General features: G+C 48.5%; 1 protein-coding gene across 2 annotated transcripts in view; it reads right to left on the bottom strand.

Moving 5' to 3' along the window:
- The window catches only part of INPP5E (inositol polyphosphate-5-phosphatase E), a 542,414-nt gene that overhangs the window by 473,960 nt on the left and 49,055 nt on the right, over nucleotides 1–19,399 (bottom strand). The window contains exon 2 of one of the 2 annotated variants that reach the window (XM_069609582.1): nucleotides 11,364–12,421. The exons of the other annotated variant lie outside the window; for it this stretch is intronic. Within the exon in view, the coding sequence (XP_069465683.1) occupies nucleotides 11,364–12,196 (833 nt within the window). The 5' untranslated portion in view covers nucleotides 12,197–12,421. The remainder of the gene's footprint in view (nucleotides 1–11,363; nucleotides 12,422–19,399) is intronic. 2 annotated transcript variants of the gene reach the window in all.

Raw genomic sequence — 19,399 nt, forward strand, 5'->3', positions numbered from 1 at the left:
ATTGGATCTGCAGTGCCCGCAGTCTTTCGGTTCCAGGGGTTTGTGTGTATGCCATCTCGAGGGATTTTAATGCGTCTTCGGTCTGTCCTAATTCTCTCCTGAGTGCGTGCATTACTCCCACTGATCAAGTATCCCCTCAACCACGCTTTGAAGGATTGTTTAGTTCAAAGAAATTCTACAATTTCCCTCCTCAGTGGCTCCACTATAGAGTCATCTTTTAACACCGCTGGGGGCATGCACCAGCAACTCCGTGTTTGCTCTACGCTTGCTGTCTTCAAGTGTAAAAGGACTGGTGAGTGGTCCGACAGTATGCGTGGGAGTATAAGGCATTTGTGTGTCTGCGGGCCCAATTCTGGGGAGCATAGCCAGTAATCGATTCTTGAACTCGAGTCATGGACATGGGAATGGAAAGTGTATTCTTCTTGAGTTGGATGGGTATCCCGCCATATATCAATGAGGGGGAGGGACTTCATCATCTGTAGAATGGTCAATGAGGCCTTGGTGCGATTCCTTTGCCCCTGTGCTGTTCTATCTTTATATAGATCGAGTACTGTGTTCAGATAACCTCCCCACATTACTTTGGCCTCCCCCAATGGTACGATTCGAGAAATTACTGTGAGGTAGAAGTCTGGGGAATCAAGATTCGGGCCATTTGTATTCACTAGGATCCATTCCGGATTACCAATTGAGCCCCATAGAATCACATACCGTCCCTCCTCATCTATTTCAGATTTTGTACGTTGGAATCCCACCCGGCGGTGGCCCAGAGTTTAGTTTAGTTTAGTTTATTTATATTGCGCGCCTAGCCCGGAGGCATTTGGGTCATGACTCCCCTGGATTGAGAGGAGAAGTTAGTTCAGACTCTAGTCGGTCCCACTCTCGAGCAAAGGAGGAAGTCACCCTGTGTGTTACGTGCATTTCTTGTAGCATTAGGATATCTGCTTTAGGTCTGTTGGGATACGCCAGAACTTTCTTCCCTTTGATAGGGTTAGCAAAACCTCTAATGTTCCATGTCAGGAGCCTAAGTGACTGGCTTCGCCCTGGTGTGGTCATTGCGTGTCCCCATTCCCAATTTGTCTGTTACCGGTTCATTGTAGTCTTTCACATAGTGTACGTTTCCGTCAGCCTTTTCAATTAAACATCTTCTCCCCCTTTTAACCATTGTGAAACTAACAGGGCAACAGGCCCTCTCCCTCCCCTTTATGCCACCCTCACCGGCCCTCCCCCCCTCCCCAACATGACAGTGTATACCCAATTCTGTAATGCAACACTTGCAACTTAGGGTGGGACCCTCTTCCATATCCAAACCTGGAATTCCAGGCTGAATTAGGGATCCCCCGCTTGGTTTCAATGCGATTCGAGCAGTGTTCAGAGAGCTGGGATTATGCCAGCTATCCGGGTCAGTTCAGAAGGCGTCTAGTGGCCGAGGGTTGCCGGGCTTTGTATTTGATGGGTCCGGGATATTGTGTTCTATATATGTCATGGCCTCCTCTGGCGTCTCAAAAAAGTGGGCTTTCCCCACATGCTGCAGGCGGAGCTTTGCCGGGAACATCATGGAGTATGTAATAGCTCTTGTCTTTAGTATATTTTTCACTTGGTCAAATGTTCGTCTCGCCACCTGGACTCCGCTCGAGAAGAACAAGTTACTTACCAACTGTAACGTTCTTTCGATTGGATGTTCCTCCCACGTATTTCTCATCTTAAATATATCCTTACCTTTAAGTTTCGCCTCGGAATTTTTTTTCTCTTTCTCCAGCAGAGGGCGCTCCAATCGAGGTCGCGGCATCGATGTCCCTCGGCGGCATCCGTCGAGTATCGACGTCATCCCTCGTATAAGAGCCTCGAGCGCGCCCGTTGGCCTCAGTTCTGTTTTTTCGTATAATATAGTCCACGGATCTTACTTCGTTTAAGGTATGCCTCTTTTGACCCAAGCCCTAAAAGAGTCTAGAGTGTAACACACAAACTGCACTGTGGGGTTAGGATGGGTGGGTCGATGAGGAATACGTGGGAGGAACATCCAGTCGAAAGAACGTTACAGTTGGTAAGTAACTTGTTCTTCTCGAGCCATGGTTGCCAAAAAGATTCTCCTCTGAGGATATGATGTCTGTAAGCCCACCATTGTAGATCCTGTGCTGCTTGGGCTGGGACATGCAGTAGATCTGACATTTCCCCTGAGAACTGGGACCATTGCGTTCTGAGAGCCCATTGAAGAGATCTCATTCTCAATCTGGCTTCTGGCACCAGGAAAATGCAGGATGCCATCAGACCGAGCAACCTGAGAAAATCGAAGGCCAGAAGATACTGGGCATTCTGAAACTTTGTCACCATCTGCAGAATGTGGCGAGCTCTCTCTTCGGGAGGCGAGGCTTTTGACCAAACAGGTATCCAGGATTGCTCCAATAAATTGGAGCTTCTGTGATGGTATCATGTTTGATTTTTTTAATTCAGAGAAAAACCTAGTTTGTGAAGGAAGTGACAAGTCTTGGACAGGTGATCCAGGGCTTGTTCTGGAGAACGTGCTCTGATCATCCAATCGTCCAGATAGGGGTAGACATGAATCCCCCCTCTTCTGAGACTCGCTGTCACCACCGCCATCAACTTGGTGAAAACTCTTGGGGTGGAGATCAACCCAAATAGCAGAACTCGAAACTGATAGTGAGAATTGCCAATCGCGAACCTCAGGTACTTTCTGTGCTTGAGATGGATTGGCACATGAAAGTAAGCATCCTGAAGGTCCAATGATACCAACCAGTCCTGTAGTTGGAGAGCCTGAAAGATCTGAGAAAGTGTGACCATCTTGAATTTGTCCTTCCTAAGGAACTTGTTCAAGTTTCTCAAGTCCAAGATGGGTCTCAGTCCGCCGTCTTTCTTTGGAATAAGGAAGTATGGGGAATACCAACCCTTGTTCCTCTCCGCTACAGGTACATGTTCTATTGCACCTTTCTGTAGCAGGGTTAAAACTTCCTGCAACAGGAGCGGATCCGGATGCTTGGCAGAGTTGTATTTGAGAGGATGATTCTGAGGTTTCTTTAGAAAAGGAAGGCAATAACCTTGGGATACTGTTTCCAGTGCCCAAGCATCTGAAGTAATGCCCCGCCATTCTTTCAGATGCTGTGAGATCCTGCCTCCCACCGGGGTCTTGTGGGTCAAAACCTCAGAGTGGTTTTGCGGCAGCTGCAGCAGCGGCTGATGGTACAGATGCCGTTGCTGGGGCTGATCTAGCACCTTTTCCTCTTCCCCGAGGAAATTTTCTTTGACCTCTTTGATTGACCTACCCTCTTCCTTTTCCAATTGAGGAATAATAGCGAAAAGGACGACCCCTCCAGGAAGATGAGCCTGTGTAGGGGCGTTGCGGAGGTTGTCTTATAGCGGCACTTACAGATTTTGCTGCCGCTTTGGAGGTCTGTAGCTTCTCTAAACTTTCATCTGCCTTGCTACCGAACAACCTCGAGCCATCAGAGGGCAGATTAAGAAGTCTGGATTGCACATCAGGAGCAAACACAGATTTTCTTAGCCACGCAAATCTGCGTAGCACTGTACTAGTCGCCATGGACCTGCCGATACTGTCAGCTGTGTCCAGTCCTGATTGAAGGCATTCTCCAGAAGCCTCCTTTCCATCCCTTATAATGAGAAAGCCATCACGTTCTTCGCCTTCTGGGATGTGTTCAGCTGCCGCGGACATACAGTCCCACAGGGTATAAGAGAACCTTGCTAAAGTACAGGTTACATTAATAGACTTAAAAGCCATACTACTCGATGTAAAGATTTTCCTGGACCATGCATCCACTTTTTTATCGTCCCTATCTGGAGGGATTGTAGGGTATGCAGCATTTTTTGTGGAAGTAGCTGCCTGTACTCCTAAGCTTTCCGGAGATGGATGTTTACTGAGGTATTCCGGATCAGATGTACAAGGTCTATACTTTGCCACAAACTTTCTATTCACAGCCCCTATGGCTTCAGGATGTTCCCATGCAGAACTAACCCTTCTTTGTAATGCAATGTGAAAGGGTAAAATAGGGTCTTGTTGGGGTGTTCCAGATAATATATCTGTCATGTCATCATCATGATTGACTGGGGAACTCCTACCCCACCCCATAAATTCTGTAACTCTGCCCATGAGTCTTCTATAACTCGTATCCACTTGTTCTGATGGGTCTGGTTTGTCAAATTCATACTCTGGAGAAGTATCCAGGCCACTTGCTGTTTGCAAACATTCTTGCAAATCTTTAATTCTTGATTGGGGATCAATTAATTCCTCTGGGACAGATCTTGTACCATATCTAACACCAGCAGAGGTTACTTCCTCTTGTTCTGATGAATCTCCCTCATATATGGATGACATGGTCCTGAAAAACTCATGTCGACTCTCAGGTTGAAAAACCTTTTCAGGCATTACAGGTCTTTCCTTCAATAGAGGTTTGGGCGTCGACGAAAGCATCAATGGCGCCGAAGTCTTAATCACTTCCTTCGATATCGTCGAAGGAACTTTCGACGATCTCGAAGTAATCGTCGAGGAAGCCGTGGAAACCGTCAAAGGAACCTTTGTGGTCTTTGAGCGCGAGCTCGACGTAGCTTCCTTCGAGTTGTTGGCTCGAGGAGCTTTGAAGTCTTCAACGGCGTTGAGGTCTACTTCGATGGCATATGATCTTTCGACGCCATTTTGTTTCCCTCTGCCTTCAATTTATGCACTGAAGGATCTGTTTTACGAGGTGATTGAGAAGAATCTCTCGATGACATTCGATGTCTTTATGAGCCTTTCTTGTTTTGGACCGTCCTCGGTCACCTTTTTGGTGAGCAGGAGCATGGTCTTCTTTAGCTATTTTTGAGGGGGTCTGGCCCGCATGGTCAACATTTTTTAACATGGATACTCGAAAGGCTTCCCATTTTGTAGGAGAGTCATGTTTGGATGGGCATGTTATAACCTCTTCCGAAGATGTCGAAGAGGATGAAGGAGATCGATGCAGTCTTTTCTTCGCCTTCTTAGAAGACGAAGATTTCCTCGATCTACTTCTCGAATGTCTTTTACGATGAGATTTCGAAGACTCATCCGAGTCTTTCTTTTTTAAAGTAGGCTTCGATAAACCCTCCCCCATCGCCAGTTTACCTCTATGCTCTTTTAGGGCTTTGTGGGTCATCGACTGGCACGAACCACAGTCTTCCGTTCGGTGGTCGGGGCCGAGGCACCATAGACAGTTCTTATGTGGATCCGTCAAAGACATTTTCTTTCCACATCTTAGGCATTTTTTAAAGCCTGTCTTCGGCGTGGAAGGGTTCGAAGACGACATTGCTTTTTGTCACGAAATACTGAAGCGCCGTTTTACTTGATCCGAAGCGAAGCTAACGGAAAAATGGAACCGAGGCCAACGGGCGCGCTCGAGGCTCTTATATGAGGGATGACGTCGATACTCGACGGATGCCGCCGAGGGATATTGACGCCGCAACCTCGAGTGGAGGGCCCTCTGCTGGAGAAAGAGAAAAAAAAATTCCGAGGCGAAACGTAAAGGTAAGGATAGATCTAAGATGAGGAATACGTGGGAGGACACAATCCATTCGAAGTCTGGGTATATATGTACCTGCATCGAGTTGATTGTTAATGTACCCTTCTCTCGCGATAGGCGCAGGATCAAATCTCTGTCCCGATAGTTTAGGAGCCGCGCTATGATCGTGCGTGGTGGGGCCCCTGGCTTGGGCGGAGGGGCAAGCGATCTGTGAGCCCTTTCCACCAGGAATTGCTGGGAGAATTCGGCGTCCGGGAATAGCATTCGGAGTGTCTCTTCCATGAACATTTCCATTAGCTTGTTAAGGGTTTCTTCGGCCAGTCCTACCACCCGGATATTATTTCTGTGCGATCTAGATTCTAAGTCGGTGCGTTTGGATTGGAGTCCTTTCACTGATCTTTTAATGATCTTAATCTCCTTGCCATGCGTCGTGGTGGTGTCTTCCAACGTACTGACTCTCGCCTCTGCTTCCGTAACCCTAGCGTTCATCTTCTGCACGTCCGCTCTAATTGATGCGATGTTGCTGCCTATATCATCCAGCCTATTGTTTACTGTTGCAAACCCAACTTGCATCACAGCCATGTATGGGTCCATTGGGTTCTCGAGCTGCGCCTGAGTGGATGCAGGCGTGGGCCACGGGGATCCCGGGCCCTCCTCTGCAGCAGCATTTTTGGTATACGCATCCATGGGGCCTTTCTTGGTGCCTTTAGCCCCACATGTCATTCCTGCACCCGTGGGCCCAAATTGGTATAACAGTTCTTGGTGTTCTGCCCGTAGCAGGGGTTGTGCGCCGTCCCCGCTTATTTATATGTGCCCTTTGGCGGTTGCCAGACTACACTCCAACCTGCTCATGGGAATGGATGAGTATAATGTCACCAGCCACGTGCACTCTCAATCTGGTAGTGGTCCTTGACAATTAGGGGGTGCTATTTGCGGGCTCGCCCTACCTCTGGGCTAGTGGTACACTTCAATGACTCATTAATTGTTACTATGCTCTTTAATATTCCCCGGACAGGGCAGTAGGTCTCTGAGTTCCTACGGTCTGCTCCGGCGGTTCAGCTATATCTGCCTTTTAAAATTATTTGCCGGGTTTTAGTGGTGGCATTCACGGATACCAGGTGTGAGCTTGCACCTCTCCCGAGTAGTTTGGGGGATCGGAATCTCTCTGTCCGTGCACACCCAGCCCCCTCTCACCTTTGTGTTGTCTTGGCTTAGATTCGTCAGGGCAGTCTCCCAGGGGAGAAAGCTTGCCACGGCACCAATGCGTGTTCCTCGCGTAGGCTTGCCTCCTCCTCCGAGTGTGCGTCGGGAACCCGGCTGGCAATTGCAGGGCTTCCAGCTAGGATTCTTGCAGTGTCCGTCCCCCCGGAGTCCTTCACAATTCAGGTGTTTTATGTCAGGTGACTGGGGGGTGGGAGGGGCAGACAGTGTTCTCTGTGTCTTCCCCCGCGCCCTTCACATCAGGTTGTCCCGCGCCACGTTGCGTCCTCACCCTGCTGCGATCACAGCTCCTCCAAGCAACAACTGGAGCCGAGATGTTGTGTGTGACTACCAACTCGGGAGTCCAATCCGCCCGCCTTCCCGCTCCTCCGGCTGTCCCACGTATTTTTACTGCGATCACCCACAGAGACGTTGCGGTGCAGGTCGTCCCCCTCCACATGTTGTTCGGGCACGTTGGGTTAACACTTGCTCAGCCATGTGGGATGGTGGGCTCGATGCCTTCTTCCGCTGTGGGCCAGTAGATTATTGTTCTGGCGCGCAAACTCTCCGCCGAAGTTTTCAAGGGAGCCGGTCTTCGATTTGGGTTGAAATTTTGCAGATTGCCGACGCGGGTATTCCACTATCTTTTGCTGTCTTTTCTTCCCACTGCAGACGCTCAGATCCGCAGGATATTCAGTGTGATTTATGTCACGGCAGAGCTCGGCGACTAAGCAGCCATCTTTGATGCCGTCCAACAGTGCCGCCCGGAATACTTTGCTTTTAACGATAATTGGGAAGTAAGGCCTCCTTTGATATGGGAGGGATTTTTTAAAAAAAACGGAGAACTGATTAGGTTAGAGTCCCAAAAAAAAAGAGAGAATGTCAAAAGGGAAGGAGCAGACCTTAGGAGGAAAATAGAGGCCAAACATTCCGGATTTCTGATCAATAAATACATTTCAACCAGGTCTGCAAAACAACTTCAAAGATATAAATCCCAACTGAAGGCCTTCTTGATACTGGACACAGAGGAAATCATTGTTCCTAAAACAAACCTATCACGAAAAAGGGGACAAGGCGGACAAGATCTTGGCCTAGAAGCTAAGGGAACAATATAAATCAAAAATGGTAACAGCAATCAAACCAGACAATGGGTAAATAGTATATGACACTGACAACATAGGGAAGGAATTTACACATTATTACGAACGGTTATACACAAACGAATATAAGGGGATGGATCACACAACACATTTCCTTGACCAACTGAATATCCCATCGGTCACGAGGGAGACAGCGGCCAACTTGGACTCATATCTGATGAGGAAGTGATTCAATCCATAAAAACAATGAAATCAAGGACAACACGACGGGACGATGGATTCTCAGTCTGCTTTTATAAAACATACCGCTCTATTCTAGCCCCCTATTTGCCAAAGGTATTTAATTTGATTCTTGAGTGGGTGGGGGGAGTTCTCCCAGAATCAATGTTAGGGGCCATCATTGTAGTGTTAGACAAGGGAGGTAAAGATAAAAAGTAATGTGCGTCCTACAGACCAATCTCCCTGTTGAACACAGAGGTAAACATGTTTCCAAAATTATTGGGAAAGCGACTAGAGGGACTATTGCCATCGCTAGTCCACAGATATCAAGTTGGTTTTATCAAAGGACGGCAAGGCTCCAATAACATTAGAAAAACAATTGATTTGGTTTATTATGCTCAAGTAAAAGACCTTGATGCTTGTCTGATCTGTATAGATTCTGAAAAAGCATTTGATAGGGTAGAATGGCAATATATGGGTATGGTCTTGGAGAAATTTGGTTTGGATCAAAATTTCTGAAAATGGGTAGCAGCCCTGTACAGAGCTCCCTCAGTTAGAGTCCAAGTAAATGAGACTTTGTCAGTGCTGTTCCTTCTATTTAGAGGGACAAAACAGGGATATCCTCTGTCCCCTCTGCTATACGCATTAATGATAGACCCCCTTAACAATAGCCATAAGGGGTAACCCGGGAATAAGAGTTATAAAATGCAGAGATGTTCACTTTATGTTGTCCGCAAAGAGGGATCACTTACTGGGTTATTTGAAGGATGTGCACAACTCCTTACCAGAACTCCTGGCACAAACCGACCTGTTTGGTCACTTTTCAGGCATAAAGATTAACGTAAGCAAGTTGAGGGTAAGGCCCATCCAGACTCATAGATCCAGTTTAGAACAGACGGAGGGGATATTGGGAATAATGGTGGAGAAAGAAAGGATTACATATCTAGGAACCCAAATTCCTGCGGATCTTACAAAAATAGGCAACCTAAATTCCGACCCCCTCCTAGAAACCCTGCAAGCAGACCTAAAAAGATGGGACCCGCTGATACAATCATGTTACGGGAGAAAGACATCAGTAAAAATGAATGCTTTACCCCGCTTATTGTACTTATACGCAGCAATCCCTACAAAGCTCCCCGAGACCTTTTTTTAAGGCTCTTGACTACATGAGAACTAAATTTGTGAGGCAGGGCAAAAGAGAGGGGATTTTTAAAAAAAAAAATTAAAATAATAACTCACCCTTCCAAAGGAACGTGGTGTATTCGGCTCCCAGACTTTCAACTATACTATAAAGCAGCACAAATCAGGGTCCTTATGTAACACATGAGAGATTACCTGGGTACATACTGAACGTATCTAGAAGACATGGCGACACATCCTAAAAAAGGCAGGCACTGGCTATGGACCCCACTGAAAACCATCCCAGTGCGAATAAGAAGGCACCCAACCTTGAATTTAATGTGGTCCTCGACTGCCAACCAGTGCAGTGTTCCACAGAGAGGGGAAACATGCTCCACTCTCCCCAGGCTGCCAATCAGTCCGACTGCTGCATTTTGGGCCTTCTGGAGCCTGTACAATTGGATGATAAACTTTCCTCCTCGCCAACCCCCATAAGCTCACTTTGAGGAGGACTCCCTGATCTCTCCAGATTGGGATTCCTGCATACCCAAAAATGGTCAGATAGCCGTCTGGAAAGACTTGGTCAACTATACAGAGGGGAAATTTAGAGGGTATGACATTAGTAAACTGTTAGGACGTGAAGTAATTTCCATTTTTGAATACTTGAGGCTAAAATGGAAAATAGAATGGAGAACCGATCCGTCACTTGACCTTAAACCTTTTGAAAAGATCATAGGTATTGTGGACTCAAGAAAAAGGATCCTCTCTAAACTATATAAAGCCTTGCAACTACTTAGACCACAGGAAGGCAAGAAATGTAAGTCTACTGGACAGACTTAGTCAGGGAGAAAATCTCTGAGGAAACACGGGATAAAATAAACCAAGTCACGTTCCATGGTAACCTCTTCATGGCGGCGATGGAGCATATCTTTAAAATGTTGCATGGCTGGCACTTAGAATCATTAAAGCTATCCAAGCTGTACAATGGAGTTTCCCCACTTTGTCCCTGAGCCTGTGGGCAAATCGGTTCACACTTCCCTATGCGGCAGTACTGCCCTAAAATCCAAATTTATTGGGCAAAGATCCTGAGCTGCATGAAAGAAGTATCACGAACACTGCTTACACTAAATACCCTACAAATGTTATTAGGGGCGCCACCAATAGATAGTTAAGAGTACCACTTCCTGAGAATGTGGGCGGCAATGTTCTGGGCCGGGAGACTGACAGCGGCCCAAAAATGGAAACATCAGAGTGTCCCGGACAAAACGGACTGGCTGCATAAGCTATGGGATATTTTTATAATGGAAAAGCTGGCAGCCCTGGTAATTGACGTTTCAAGAGGAATGGGAACCACTAATATCTAAATGGAGCACTGCGAGACCCTAGATGGGGGCCGGGGGTAGCAAAAGGGGGTATAAATCCTACACTAATAGCATGGTATTCTATTTCAGAGTTAGTGCATTTAATGGAGGGGGCCGATATAAGGAGGACAGGAACCAGTATGCAGAAGGGAAACATGTACGGTTGGAAAAGAAGTCCCTATATTTCTTCTGAAAGCACCACTTCTAGCAAGTTGGGCCCCTTACTATTTCAATTGGGACTCTTAAAAGATAAGAATGGTCTATAACCATGTGTGTGGGGGGTTGGTTTCTGTTTTTTAAAGTTTTTATTAGAATATCTGTTTTGGTATGTTGCTTAATTTGTGATGAAAATAAATTTTAAAAAAAATCAATAAAGACAAAGTTTAAAAAAAATAATGTGAAGAGGCGATGTGAAGGTGCAGACTTGGAGGTGGTCTCAGACTCGGTTGTTAGGGCTGCACGGTTAACTTATTCAGCCTTAATCACATTATACCTGTTAAGACTTGCACAATTAACCACTGTCCTGCGATGTTGAATAACGCAGTAATTCCAGTAGCAGTTCTGTAGTCTCTCTCTCCCCCTAAAAAGTGGACCCCTTCTTTGCCAGTGTACTGAAACTGCAAAGCAATAAAAATTATATAAAAAACACCTAGCTGCTTGATTGTGTGTATGGACAACCACCTAATGCAACCCTGCATGCAATACCAATGCCAGAAACCTGACAACATTTCGAAGAAGGACTTTATGTAGAATTTTTATTCCAGCCATTCCTGTATTAAAAAATGGAACCTTCCCTGTGAAATGCAAAGCGATTACCTGGAGGAAATTGTGCAGTAGGATTGGCTTTATTCGGTTGAAAGGCCTACCTGTTACGAACATCCTTCGAACGGATCGGTTTAAGCAGGCTGAAGGTAGACTTCATAGAGTCCGTGGAGCAGCTGTCGCAGACCATACTGGCGTGCAGTCGTGTGTCACTCAGGCTGCTGCTGGGCCGTGCAAACCTGCTATTAGAAGAGTCTTTGTAATCCACACAATCTGGGTCTATCCGATTAGCTGTCCGTAGCGTCCGGGAAGCCACGCTGAGTTCCAGGGGAGGGAGTGCTCCCGGCGACTTCACGCGGGACAGCCTGGGCTTACAAGACGAATGCTCCAGGGAAGTGCTGCGCCGCCTAGCAGCGTGCCGCTCCGAGTCTGAAAGGCTGTCCCAATAATGTCCAGACCCCCGCGGCTCCAGGAAGCCCGAGGACTTGCTCGTCAAGCTGCGTGGGGAGTCTTGGCTGGGAGCCACTTTGAAGGACGAGCCTGCCTGGTGGACGGAAGGACCGCTTCCGAGGGCATCCGAGACGGACCCACTGGAGGAACCATTGTCACTAGGTTCCGAGAGGCTGTCCTGGCTGGCCTTGAATCTTCGCCTCCAGCTTCGGTCATCCAGCGACGCTGCACGTTCCAGCTTCCGCTGCCGGGAGGGCTTAGGTTTGCTGGGTGGGGCCGGGACAGCACTTAGCTTGAGCATTAACCTGTCGTTCTTTGTTCTAGCCTGGAGCTTGACGTCCGCAGAGAGCTGTGTGTTTGGGGACTTTGCTGCAGAAGCCAAGTGTGACTCTCCATTCCTGAAATCCGGTTCTGTGAGCGCCCTGCCTTCCGTGGAAGAACTCACAACACTTTCTGGATGTTCGGGAGAGCCATTGTTTTGGTCCATGCTTAACAGGCAGGCAACAAAGGACTTCGAAACTTACTGCCCCCACATGTATTGCTTTGACTGAACACTAATCAAGGTGGAATGAAATAGTGGACACACCATGGTTATTTTTTCCTCTCCATGCTTGTTCGAGCAGGCTTCGTGGAAAACAATGCGTTGATTCACAAGAAGGCAAGCCTACCAGGTGAGTGCGGTCCATCGCTGTGCGATCCAAAGAAACAGGACCTACATTTTTCAGAAAAGAAGCATGTATCAGAAATTGTGCAACACAACTAAAGAGATTTACAGTTTAATGAAAATAAGACATTGCTTGCTATACTTCGCACATATGTACAAACATGCACACAGCATGAACACAATAGTTTGCTAACGAGGTTCACAGCTCTTTGGACGAGTAAACCCATAGCCAGATAGGTCATGGAAGGTACTTAACACTAAAACCGTAACACGGTTTCAAATAAACAAGGCAGCCCTACCTAGCTTTACACAGTGGTCTTCGGAGACGAGGAAAGCGATAGATGTCATGGAGACATGTTCGGAGAAGTAAAGAGCAGAATGCAACTTAATGGAAAATCCTTGGTGCTTGGAAACAAGGGGAAGCAGAGAGCGAACCACAAGAGAATGGAAACACAAATGGGGTTGGAGCAAACGCACACGTGGCACAACTATCCACCTTGTTAATCAAGCATAAGACATCAACATGTACCAAGAAACGTACAAACCCAGTGAGAGGACCAGGACAAAATATATTAAGAACGTGTTCAAGGAAAGTTCATTTTATTTTTATAATGAAAGAGTGGCCGTGCAGCGAGTCACCAATGCCATTGGGAAAAATATATAATGTGTATGACTTAATGGGTAAGAAATACAAGTCATATTTGCCAGCATGGTAAAAAATGCGAGAGCGCGAAAGACGTAGGTGCATGCGCTCACATTCAAGCGTAGGGGAATCGGAATAAAGAGCTAGTCCTAATAACTAGGGCTCAATGTACGTCTCTGGTCTTTTAACTCAAAATGTATTCTAACCGCGGGTTTCACTTGGCAAAGGCAACATAGTGTATCAGAGCTGAGACTCAATGGGGAAGTTGGGGTGGGAGCTACACAGTCAGGGATAGGTGCCAGTGTATATGGTTTACATTTTGTGCCCAAATGTGTGCTAGGAAGCTGTCCCGGAAACCTGAAGTTCTAGATATCAACATTGTTAATCTGAAGTACAAAAAAGTAAATAACAGGCTCTGAATAAGTTGTTTGTTCTTCAGATGCCATGGCTGGCCCTGGACTCTACCAGACCAACTGCAATATCATTCTAGGTTTGTCCTAGGTTGACAGGGGCTAAGACATTTACCCTTTGCGCAGTATTGAATGGCTGCCTTACCTATTTCTCAGTTCCCTTGGTTTACTGAGCATTGGCTAGGCATTCTGTGCACTGAGAGGAGCTTTGAAGTATGAAGGCTGCAGTGAACAATGTTCCTGTTAATGGATAGTACTCGCCATCAGAAGGAGAAGGCTTACTCCCCTTATTTGTAGAGCTGCTAGGAGGTGTGAATCTGCCACTTTTACTCCCTAAAAATAAGCAAATACTCCCACTGGAAGCCTCTCCCCCCGCTTTCACCCACACAGCTCCATGGACATGATGTTTGGACCAGCAGTGCACAGTGCCACAGAAAGAAAACTATTATTGTTACTGCCTGACACGAAGGGGTAAAAATGAATCTTTTTAATTCGCATGATTAACTTGGTACAAAGAAATAATAACGTTATACACCGTAGTGACTGCCTTACTCCTAGTCCATAGTCCCCTTTCCTCCATACTTATGTGGCATTCCTCCGTCCTGTGGGATGGGACCAGAGCACTTTGTAAAAAGCATCACATTTTTCCTCTTTTTGTCCTTCCTCTCTTTTTACGTGGGGTACTGCAGGCGGCTGTAACCCTGCCCTCCTTAGCTCCGCCCAGCGCATCGCCCATCAGTCCTTTTCTATCGCCAGGTCTGAGACCTTTAAGCAATAACAGAGGAAACTTTTTAGAGGGGAAGGCGGGCGGGCGTATGGAAGAAAGGGGACTATGGACTAGGAGTAAGGTAGTCACTACGGTGAGTAACTTTATTATACTCGTATGTCCCGTCCCCTTTCCTCCATACTTATGGGAGATTCCCAAGCACTCCTCACAGAAATTACGGGTGGATGGAAAACACCTTATTGAAACAGGTTTTTTAGCACAGCTTGACCGAACTGAGCATCAGCTCTGGAGCTCAGGTCTAGACAGTAATGCCTACAAAAAGCCGATGGGGAGGCCCACCTATCCGCTTTGGCGATGGTCTCCCAGGGGACATACTTTTGGAAGGCAACAGCAGCCGCCTTGCCCCGTACAAGATGAGCATGAATCCATCTTGGAGGTTGAAGGCCCTGAACACCGTAAGCCTCCGCAATACAGGCAGCAATCCATCTGGAGATGGTCGCTTTCGAGGCCGGCCTACCTTGCGGTTTACTGAAAGTCACCAAAAGCTGAGAAGAGTTCCTAACTCAGAAGAGCTCTTAAGTTAAGGAAGGAAGGAAGGAAGGATTCGTCCTCAGGACATCCTTATCCTTATGAAAAACCAGGAAGGGATGTTCCACCGACAAAGCCTGGAGCTCACTCACACGCCTTGCCGAAGTCACAGCAACCAAGAAGGACACTTTCCACGAAAGGTACTTAAGGTTTACCGTAGCCATGGGCTCAAAGGGCTTATGGCACAAGGCCACAAGGACCACATTCAGATCCCACGTTGGATGCGGTTTGCGAACAGGAGGGTAAAGGTGAATGAGGGCCACAAAGTGTCTTTTAATGACCGAATTTGACAGTGAAAAAGAGCACTGATCCGTGGACAGATAAACAGCAATAGCCGACAGATAAGTCCTGCAGGACAAGACATGAATGCCAGACTCTGCCAGATGCGAGACAAAGGACAGAAGAGCGTCAATCGTAGCCTCCCTGGGGTCGAGCTGCCTAGCCAAAAACCAGTGGCAGAACCGTAGCCATTTACTTTTATACTGAGATCTCGTTGAGGGCTTCCTGGCCGCCTGAATAATGCGCATGTTATCTGTGGACAAATTGAGGCGCTCCAAGGATCTGAACTCAGGCACCATGCCAAGTTTAGCGATTGTGGGGAGGGGTGCCACAACTGCCGATTGCTCTGGTGAAGCAGGTTGGGAACCATCGGAAGCCTGATCGGTGCATAGATGCTGAAGCTCTGAAAACCAAAACCTGGCCGGCCACCACGGTGCTATGAACAGAAGTGAACAATTCACTGTGCCCCTCAACGTGCCCCTCAGCTTGCCCCTCAGCTTGCAAAGCGCCCGATGAATTAGGGGCATAGGCGGAAAAGCATGGGCCCTCATGTTGTGCCAGGAAATCGAGAGCATCTCCCAGAGCGGAGGGTCCCAGCCCGTTTCTGGAGGCATACAGGGGAAGCTTCCCGTTTGTCGACGTCGCAAAGGAGGTCCACTTCTGGAGTGCCCCAACAATGGAAAATCTGTGAGAGGACCTCAGTGTTCAGTTCCCACTCGTAGCTGACCATTGTTCGTTGGCTGAGGGCATCTGCAATGACAACATTCAGCTGGCCCGGGATGTGTACTGGCACCAGCCAGATTCCATGCTAAACAGCCCATTCCCAAATCTGAATGGCAAGATCCAAAAGAGGAGGGGACCTGGTACCCACCGGCTTGTTGATATAAAACATGGACACCACATTGTCCGTGCGGACACAGACCACTTTGTTGACAATGGCCTGAATGCTTTCAGCGCCAGGAATATCGCCAGGAGCTCCAAGTAATTTATATGAAGCTGTCTGTCCTGCGGCGACCAGAGATCTGAAACCTGAAGAAGATCCAACGTCGCACCTCAACCCAGAAGGGAGGAGTCAGTCGGGACCATCAGTAGCGGGCAAGGGTCTTGAAAAGCCACGCCCACCGATACATTGCTGAGAGAAGACCCCCACAGGAGGTCTATCCTCATGGAGGATGGAACCAGGATCATTTTAGAGTCTGGATCCACTGATTGAGCCATCTGCGTCCTCCTCATCTTGAGACAAGCAAGAGGAAGAGCCAGCACACACAAGCCTCTGGAACCACCATGCTGACATGCTCTCTGACCGCATAAACACCGGACACGTGGCCAACAGATCTGCTATTCTGTCCTCGGTCAGGTATACTCTGCAGTCGATCGTGTTCCAACGAAAACCCAGGAAAATCAAGTCCTGAGAGACGGTCATGGAGGATTTCCGCTAGTTCACCGACAGCCCAAGGTGGAACAGTAGCTGGAGGAGAGACTGAAGGTTGTTCGAGGCTGACAGAGGACAAGGACTGCGCAGCAGCCAATCGTCCAAATACAGATACACATGTATCCGTATACATCTTCGTAAAGACACGCAGTGCCGAGCTGAGGCCAAACGGGAGCACACGAAACTGGAAATGCTCCTCCCCCATGGAAAACCGCAGGTATTTCGATGTGTACTCCAAATAAGGATATGCATATAAGCCTCCTGAAGGTCCACCACGCTGAGCCAGTCGCCCTTCTGCAAAGAGGACTTTATCTGACAGGGCGTGATCATCATGAATTTCTCTTGAGGAAGAGAGGGATTGAACTGGGAAAGGTCTAGGATGGTGCGCAGGCCAGCCTAGTTGGGTTTGGGCACCGTAAACAGCCGGGAGTAGAAGCCCTCCCCTCGCTCCCCTAGGGGAACGGGTTCCACCGCCTGGATCTCGGCTCTGAGGGAGGGCGACCCGACTGCTGGAAGGGAGGATTGATGGGTGGGGTAGAAGGAAGGGGCAAGCGGAAGCCCGCCCGAGCGACTGACAAGACCCACTGGCCCTCAGTGATGGTCTGCCACGCCTCCCAGTGAGATGCAATGCACCCTCCCACCGGGGTCTCGTGCGAGCGCAGAAAATCCTCATTTAGCTGGTTTTTCGGTGGCTGTACCACCAGAACCAGAGGAGGCGGCTGAGGATCGAGAGAAAAACCGGCCTCGTTGCTGATGCCGACAGGAGTTTCCTGTTGGAGTATCGCGTCTTTCGATCCAGAAACCCCCGAAAACCAGAGGAAGGCTGAGGCTGCGAAGACGTCCTCTGCACCCTGAAAGGCGGTTTCACCAAGACTGACAGGGATTTGGCAGTCTGAATGCTGTCCTTAGTCTTGGTCAGTTCAAGGTCCGTCGATGAATGAAAAAGCTCTTTGCCGTCAAAAGGCAGGTCCAGAACTTTATCCTGCACCTCTTTGGAAAACTTTGTGGCATGAAGCCAAGCCCGACGAGAGGTGTCCACGCCAAGCATGAGGCCCCAGGCCGAGGTGTCGACATGATGTGCCGCAGCCTCAAGCATATCCTGCGCCAGGATCCTGGCATCTGACAAATCCGCTATAAAATCGTCTAGTTTATCCGCAGGGATGAATTCCTCAAATTCCAACAGACCTTTGCACATTTTCATATTCACCGCCGCCAACACAAGCTCAGCGTTCGCTTGACGCAACTGCAAGGAGTGCATAAACCTTGGAAATTTTCAGAAAAAGGCGTCCTCCGCCAACGGTTTAGGCGTGGCAGGAGGGGGCCTCTCATGAGCGGAGTAGCTCCAGGGGCGTAAGGGAGAGGGTAGCCAAGAAGTTCCTTCTCCACTCGAATCAATGTAGATCAAGCGCACAGATGCCGCAGGGAGGGAGACGGTGTGCGGTAAAGGCATCCGGGCGTTCCAGTCATACACTGGACGGAAAGGATGCGCACAACGAAAACGATGCTCCCAGAACCTTAAGCCGATGGCATAGGTGTTAGGGAGGAATCCAACATGGCCGCCGTAGTCTTGGCGGGAACGGCCACCATTTTTTAAGCACCTGAGGAGAACGGCGACACATGTGGGAGTGAGGCAGGGGTCTCCACAGGCGGGTCACGGGTCTTCATTTTAGCCTTGACACAAGGAACCTCGGCAGAGCTGGTAGTGTGGGGCCTAGGATGTTTGAGACATGCTATCAGCCAAATTAGCCTCCAACGGAGTGACCTCGGCCACGCCGGTAACAGAGGAATTCCGGTCAGAGACCTCACTCTGTGTCCCCTCGACAGAACCGGTGTCACCGCCAGAGCGGGAACGATAAGAAAGTACACCTCACCGACAAGACCTTTACAGGCCTGTCAGAACTGTCGCCTTAGCCTCAAACAGAGGAACCTCGGACCAGCGTCCGGTAACAGCCCCCTCACAAGGGGCCTCGAATCAGTTCAGTACAGAAAGCTTCCACAGAAGCCTCAGGGCATACCCCGGTGTCTGTATGGGAAGCTCCAGACAAGGAGACCTCAAAGCAAGCTCCGGTACCCACCGCCTCAGTAGAACTGGGCCCACAAACAGCCCCCACAGGAGGGGTCTCAGATTGTAATCCAGTGTCAATAGACCCCTTACGGAGGCCCTTGGAAAAAACTCTGATACACTTCATAGGTCTAGAAGGCACCTCAGGGCAAACCCCGCTAACAGAGCTTTTGAAGCTCCTCATGGACCAGGAAGACCCCGGGAAGGAGTCCCCCGGCCTGGTTGCTTTAAAAACTAAAGAACTTACCAGGTGTCTCTTCTTTTCGTCAATAAAACTTTGAAAATGCAGAGGAGGAGTGCGCTGAAACACCTCCTCCCATCGCTCCAGACAACGTTGAAGCGCTCGGACCGAAAGGGAATCGCAGTAGAAGCACGAGTCCCAACGGTGGTCCGGACCCAAACACTCTTAAACAAAGAGGATGGGGATCCGCCCTAGCGAAGCGTCGATCGCAGGAAGAACAAATTGGAAAAGCTAACTGAAATGGCATAGACGGACTACTACACGGCCGCTAAGCCGGAGCAGGAGAGAAGGACACTGGAAGGAAAAAATCTCCCAAAGATGCACGTGCGTCCAGTCCCGATCGTGTGGAGAAAAGGACTGATGGGCGATGCGCTGGGCAGAGCCAACGAGGGCGGGGTTACAGCCACGTGCGGTACCCCACGTAAAAAGAGGGGGAAGGACACATTTTTGAAAAATGTGATGCTTTTTACAAAGTGCTGCGGTCCCGTCCCACAGGACGGAGGAATGTCCCATAAGTATGGAGGAAAGGGGACGGGACGTAGGAGTAGATTACAAAATATTTCTGTTTAACAGGTAAAACACATTTTTACTTGGTTATTCATAACGCCCATCAAAAACGTGACTTGCTTTTCTACTCCGAAAAA

The sequence above is a fragment of the Ambystoma mexicanum genome, chromosome 8, assembly GCF_040938575.1.
Source record: "Ambystoma mexicanum isolate Mex_15411 chromosome 8, UKY_AmexF1_1, whole genome shotgun sequence".
NCBI lineage: Eukaryota > Metazoa > Chordata > Amphibia > Caudata > Ambystomatidae > Ambystoma > Ambystoma mexicanum.